The 6,452-nt window shown below is 32.4% G+C and overlaps 1 protein-coding gene across 9 annotated transcripts in view; it reads right to left on the bottom strand.

Moving 5' to 3' along the window:
• LOC106471583 (type-1 angiotensin II receptor-associated protein-like) overlaps nucleotides 1-6,452 on the bottom strand; it is a 24,538-nt gene that overhangs the window by 8,813 nt on the left and 9,273 nt on the right. For all 9 annotated transcript variants that reach the window (XM_013932190.2, XM_013932189.2, XM_022400202.1 and 6 more), the window contains 4 exons: nucleotides 5,669-5,703; nucleotides 4,291-4,402; nucleotides 3,635-3,707; nucleotides 885-918 (listed from right to left, as the gene is read on the bottom strand). In XM_013932190.2, coding sequence (XP_013787644.1) covers nucleotides 885-918; nucleotides 3,635-3,707; nucleotides 4,291-4,402; nucleotides 5,669-5,703 — 254 coding nt within the window. The remainder of the gene's footprint in view (nucleotides 1-884; nucleotides 919-3,634; nucleotides 3,708-4,290; nucleotides 4,403-5,668; nucleotides 5,704-6,452) is intronic.

The raw sequence follows: 6,452 nt of genomic DNA, 5'->3' as shown, positions 1-6,452 counted from the left end.
GGTTCCAATGCTCAGATAACACAATGAAACCAGGGTTTGGGTTCCAATGCTCAGATAACACAATGAAACCAGGGTTTGGGTTCCAATGCTCAGATAAACCAATGAAACCAGGGTTGGGGGTTCCAATGCTCAGATAAACCAATGAAACCAGGGTTTGGGTTATGGCTAATTTCACTGGAAGACCAATGCTCAGATAAACCAAGGAAACCAGGGTTTGGGTTCCAATGCTCATATAAACCAATGAAACCAGGGTTTGGGTTATGGCTAGGTATCATCTGATTTGCAGCGTTGTTTGCCTGAAATCAAACTTGTTACAAAATAAAAAGTTGAAATGACACGAGGTTTCATGCAAGAGGTTTTTATATCCAAACAAAGTTATGACAGTTGACTCCAACTTTCAAGTAGTAACCATACACCAATATCGTACACATGTTCAATTTAGTACACTAGAGTGCACCAGGTTTGCACCGAGATCAGAGAGATGTTAAATATAACACATTAGGTTTGAGACATCGTGCATATCAAATTCAACTGATTCAATATTAGCGTGCTAAGTTTGCACTGACATCATACACACACACACAATTTGACACTACAGTACACTAGGTTTTTTGAACTGACATTGTATACATGTTCAATTTAATAAACTACATACAATCTTAGCTTAAGTTATGTAAAACACAACCTACTTAAAGTACTGTGCAATTGTGTTAGAATAAGTCATTTAAGAACAGAGCGTGCGAAACTGCATCCTTGGCAATCTGAAAAAGTTAAAAGATGCACGTCTCCAAAATGTGAAATGTATAAACAGTTTAATAACAAACAGAATCTGTTACTTGTTTTGGTTCTAAAAGATCACAGGTAAAAATAAAGTAAAAGGATACCCAGCACTGAATTTAATTCCACGTACTTTGTCGTCTAATATGAAAGACAAAAAATATATATATATATAAACAATAGTGAAATTGATGAAACAAAAAATGAGAATATATGACTTGTTTATTTTTGTTAGATATACAGAGTGTAATATTTATGGTTATTACATTTCACCACGTTAACTTGTAGCAACGATATAACCATACGTAATATATTATGTAAGTCCGAAGTAAACAAGTTTTATGTTTTACATAACAGGGTACTTCCTTAAATTATAAGGTGAAAATTGTTACCAACTGCCTTACAGGTGACAGAATTTTAATGAAAGGTTTAAAATAAATAAGGAGTTGATGCTTCAAAAATCTTTCGTTTAATATCATATCGTTAATGAAAGTGTTACAATATCCATATTGAAATTTATCTAGAACCCTACTAACATACAAGGGGAAACAACAATAAAACTGTTGTTTAAAAATATAATTAATCTATTTAAAATATCATATACTGAAACTATTAGCTAACTGTGAAGTTCTTATAATTTAAATTTAAAGTTATTTATTTTTTTTTATCAAAAAAACTGTTAACTTAGTAGCATTCTGTACATTTATATCATAATTTTTTTTTATTAAAACATATCGTGCAGAAAAAACAGTAAAAGTACAAGTTCTTGATTTGATTTTTGTGAAATTTTATACCAAATTTAAGTTTGTTTATTTTGTCACAAATAAAATGCCATATTTTTTGGAGACCAAATATATAATGCTAAAAACAAACTAGATCATTCCCCGAAAGGAACTTTCTGAAGAAAAACTAATGGGTATTAGAAACCATATATCACGTTTGTTTGTTACGGATTTTGCACAAAGCTACACGAGGGCTATCTGCACTAACCGTCCCTAATTTAGCAGTGTAAGACAAGAGGGAAGGCAGGTTTTCATCACCACCCACTACCAACTCTTGGGCTACTCTTTTACCAACGAATAGTGGGATTGACCGTCACATTATAATGCCCCATGGCCGAAAGGGCGAGCAAGTTTTGTGTGATGGGGATTCGAACCCACGACCCTCAGATTGCGAGTCGAGCACCCATATATCACGAATGGCACAATTAAAGGCAAACAACTAAAAAAATGAATATTCACAACATCTTTCATAACTTATCATAAGAATCATCACTAATTTATCCATTTTATCCAACAAAAATACATGGTACCAGGAAGAAAGAATTTAATAATTCTGGAAGTAAATTCCAGTTAGGAGGCAGTGAGAAAAAAAGTTATTTGTTTGCCAAGATTAAGGTTTTTGGAATGCAAATAGCTTTGTAGCAGATATTTGCACTTTAGACTGTAAAAAAAACAAACAATTTCTTGTTCATAAATATATTACTCACTACATATTGAAATACTGGGAATTTTCTTGAGATATTTGTACCTGTAGATACAAATAACTGATGTGACAATGGAGGAAGCTCATTTAGTCTAGAGATTTTTAATTAAAGAAAACTTTAAATCCAAGATATAAATTGATAAAAAAAAAGATGAAATAATAATCGCTGCTAATATTTCTTCATAATCTGAATAACAATGCTTGGGTGCTTAACTTTACATGTACCTTTGCTTTCATAACATCCTCTTCAAGACACTAAGACAATATTAACGACCACTCTATGTAGTTATGAAACTTAGTTTATTTTGCTGGAATAATTAGATAAAGAAATGCATCTCAATTACTCATTCTTTTATAAAATAACCTTTAATTGTACAGAGGGTTGAGTATATTATATTAAAACGATTTTGAAAATGCTAATCACGTAACACCTATAGCTGATATAAAACCGGGATGTAATGACATGTATTAGAACGACATGTTGACATTATTGGGAATTTTGTAGGTATTCTAATGCCACCAAAAAAACTGATTACTTTTGAGTAGGATATGTAATAGCCCTTTCAAACATAAGGTATGCATACTCTCAGATTATAAGGATGTGAGATTTAGAATTTCCAGGATAGGAAATGACATAGGAATATGTATCAACTTGGGAAACCTGGACCATCCTGAAAGAGAGTTGCAACAAATTGTACCTCTTCCATGGTAAGCAAAGTGCAGCAACTTGTAACAGATGAGAATTTCAAAGGTCAATGACAAAAGCCATCCACATTTCATAATCAACAAGATCTCTTTTTCAGGAAACAAAGTGCAGCAACTTGTAACAGATGAGAATTTAAAAGCTCAAAGGTCAATGACAAAAGCCATCCACATTTCATAATCAACAAGATCTCTTTTTCAGGAAACAAGATGGTATGGGTTCAACTATCCATCAATTACCTCAAGCACTTGGAGAATGAAAGTGGTACTTAGACTATTTCATAAGAAAACATACAGATCAAGTCACAAAACACAGCACCTATGGAATTCTGTGTGATCTAATTGTGGAAACAGTGATCCTCATGCAGGGATGAGTGGTATAATTTGGACAAACATGGCGGCAGCCTCAGGATAGAGCCTTTGGCAATAGAAACAATGCTCTGGGACTATTATTAAAATACATGGTCATCAGGAAGAGCATGATCAGTTGTGGCAACATGGGCCATAAGTGGGTTGCAAGGTTTCAAAAGCATTTTGATATAATATTCTCAACCTCTGTACTAAGCTATTAAGTTCTGCAAAGAAAAATGGAAATTAACCCCAATATTTCCAATAAAGCAATGTTGTAATCACAAATATATAGAAATGGGTAAACAAACTTTGCACCTACTGTGAGTGTTTTGATAATATATGGAAATGGTGATGATGTCTAGTAGGATAGAAATTGCATCTATCACTAAGGCCTGAAATACAGAGAAATAAAAGGTTGTAATAAGCCTATTTCAAACAAGTAAGTGGCATGAAAACTACATTTCGGAGGATGATTAAAATTGATTTAAAATATTACGTTAGAAATTTTGAACCTAACATGAAAGAAAAAGGTTGCAATGTAAAATCAAACATTAACTTCCCAAAATGCCAACATAATTAGCTAGCACAAACCTTCTTTTTTTGTTTCATCAATGCAACACACAAAAGAAGGTACTAATTCTTGTTTGCTTCATTAGTTTTTGACGATTCAATGTTTCACAGAAATCAGTATTGAATTTCTTTCATTTGACAAGGGGAACTGACCATTTCTAGCATCAACAAAACGTGTTTGAAAAACTTAAGTGTTCGGATCATAACACTGGGAAGTCTTTACTGGTCAATATGAAGATTTTGACACTTTCACGTGGGTGTATATTTAGTACCTAATTTTTAGCAATAATTTTTATTTTACCACAATATAAAAGTAGCTTTTTATGTTAAAGTTTATAATCTAACAGTTCTTAAGTATTTTCAAACCAAGCTTTGCAGATTAATATAATTGACACAAGAACTTACCATAAATACTGGTTCATCAGAATCTTGCCAATGAAGGCTCCACAATAAAGTCACCAGAAAAATTGAATTGTAGTACAAGTATGAAGAGGGAAGCCAAGGACTTTGGAGAGCCCTTAATTTAAAGATAAACACAATACTCAGTATAGGAAATAATTCTTAAATTTATCACTCATCTATGATTTACTTATTTATTTACAATTCATGGGAAGATTCCTAGAAATGCTTAAAGTGCTCTACTGAATGTGATTGTTAACTTTCTCCATAGATGGCACCACATGCTATTAATTAAAAATAGCTAGAACAAGAGATTCCTAGCACTTACTAGAATGTATCAATAATTGTAGTTTAAATGACATTTGCAGAATAATATCTAATAATAAGATTTGGTGCCCAATGATAAGCATTTTGTCACTATCAAATTATCAGGAAACTTATAGATGCTTGTAACATGAAATATATAGATTTATGAAGTAGAAAATGATAGTTTATCAGTTCCTGCATCACATATAATATCCAAGTTAACTGCACCATAAAATCCTCAATCATACAAAAATCTCCTTTTCTTTGTTTTTCAGTGCTAGTAGTGCATATATGTATACATTTTCCTTACTCAGTAGTTCATAACTCCCCTTCACATTAAATATGAATAGTAATAAATTTAAGATGTATTTAAAAAGATGTGACATATATTTCACACATAATATTCATCTAATTAGCCCACCTAGCTCTTTTTTTTTTTTTACATTTTGTTTGTTTATAATTAAGCACATAGTTACCCAGTGTGCCCACCATTGGTATTTAGTGCTAAAAGTCTGCAGACTTACCGTTGAGACACCGGGAGTGATTTTTTTTTTTTTTTAGTTTTCCTTTCCCCACATCTTATCAAAAAACATATTTACAGAATTAAACAGTTACTTTATTTCAGTGATCTGAGTTGTTCCCTGAAGAAGAAAACAACCTATTACACTAGTCCTCGTGCAATTCATTTTAACATTTTTACAGATTTCTCATAATACTCATACTATAACCTGTTTTTCCCAACTTTATGTATAACTATACAGCATACTATGTTAGATTTTCACATATTTGTTTAGTGTTTTTTGGTATCAAAGATACTTCTAATGTTCTTTTTTTATAATTTTTATTATTTCACCTGCTGCTCAATTAACATACGCTGCACCTAGTCATAAGCACCTGGTTTTAAATACCACAATGTAACAGCTTGAGTAGCCAAAACAACATGTGCTGTTAAATAATAAGTTTCATAAGATTTTATTTGGGGAAAAGGTTACAAAGCAACTGTATGTCAAACAAAGAATAAAAAGTTAACCAAATTACAGATAGTATTCATTTAAAAAGCAATGGGTAAAAAACTCACCACATTGACAGGATAAAGTGTATAAAGAAGACACCCTATTCAGAAAGAGAAAGTAAATATTAAGCAACATGAATGATCAAAACAATATCGTTTCCTAACCACTTTCAGAAAGCTTCAAATTACTATTAAAAAAAGTTGTTGTTATTTTCAGACAAGTTCTCAGCACTAATATCAGTTACATTAAAACAATTAGTGAATCCAGTAACTTGTAGTAGATCTTTGTGACTAGCCTTTAGTAGATATTGTCCTACTACTTAGCCTACTTACATGGAAACAATCTCTAGCATATAATTCACATTTACCCTGAAGACATTCCCACGGGTTCATCCGGCCCATCTGTTGCTCCCAGCATATCCCTGGTAATCTTAATTTTAACCTTATATCCAACAAAGTAATTCATTCCCACATTTAGCCTGAGGGAGCTCTTCCAAAATGGCCACACATCTATTTCCATCCCTTAACTTCTTTAGACTTTTTACACAGTTCTTTTGATTTATGTTTTCCACAATACTACAGAAATAGAAATCTCTTAGGTTCCAGCAACTAAACTGTGAACAAGCTCTAAATGTCCTGTACTTTAGCATTGGGTCTGGTGGTTAAGTGGTTTTACTTGCAATCTGAGGGTCACAAGTTTGAATCCCCAGCCATCAAACATGCTCATTCTATATGGTTACTAACTGGGCTAGCCATCTGAGTGAAAAAGTTCTTGGCTTACAAAATTACCAGCCAACTAAAGTCAAATTAATTCTTGGTTTACAAAATTACCAGCCGACTAAAGTCAAAT

Source organism: Limulus polyphemus, unplaced genomic scaffold (assembly GCF_000517525.1).
Source record: "Limulus polyphemus unplaced genomic scaffold, Limulus_polyphemus-2.1.2 Scaffold4713, whole genome shotgun sequence".
NCBI classification, from domain to species: domain Eukaryota; kingdom Metazoa; phylum Arthropoda; class Merostomata; order Xiphosura; family Limulidae; genus Limulus; species Limulus polyphemus.
Note: the sequence above shows the minus strand (reverse complement) of the source record. Positions and strands in the feature narration are given on the sequence as shown.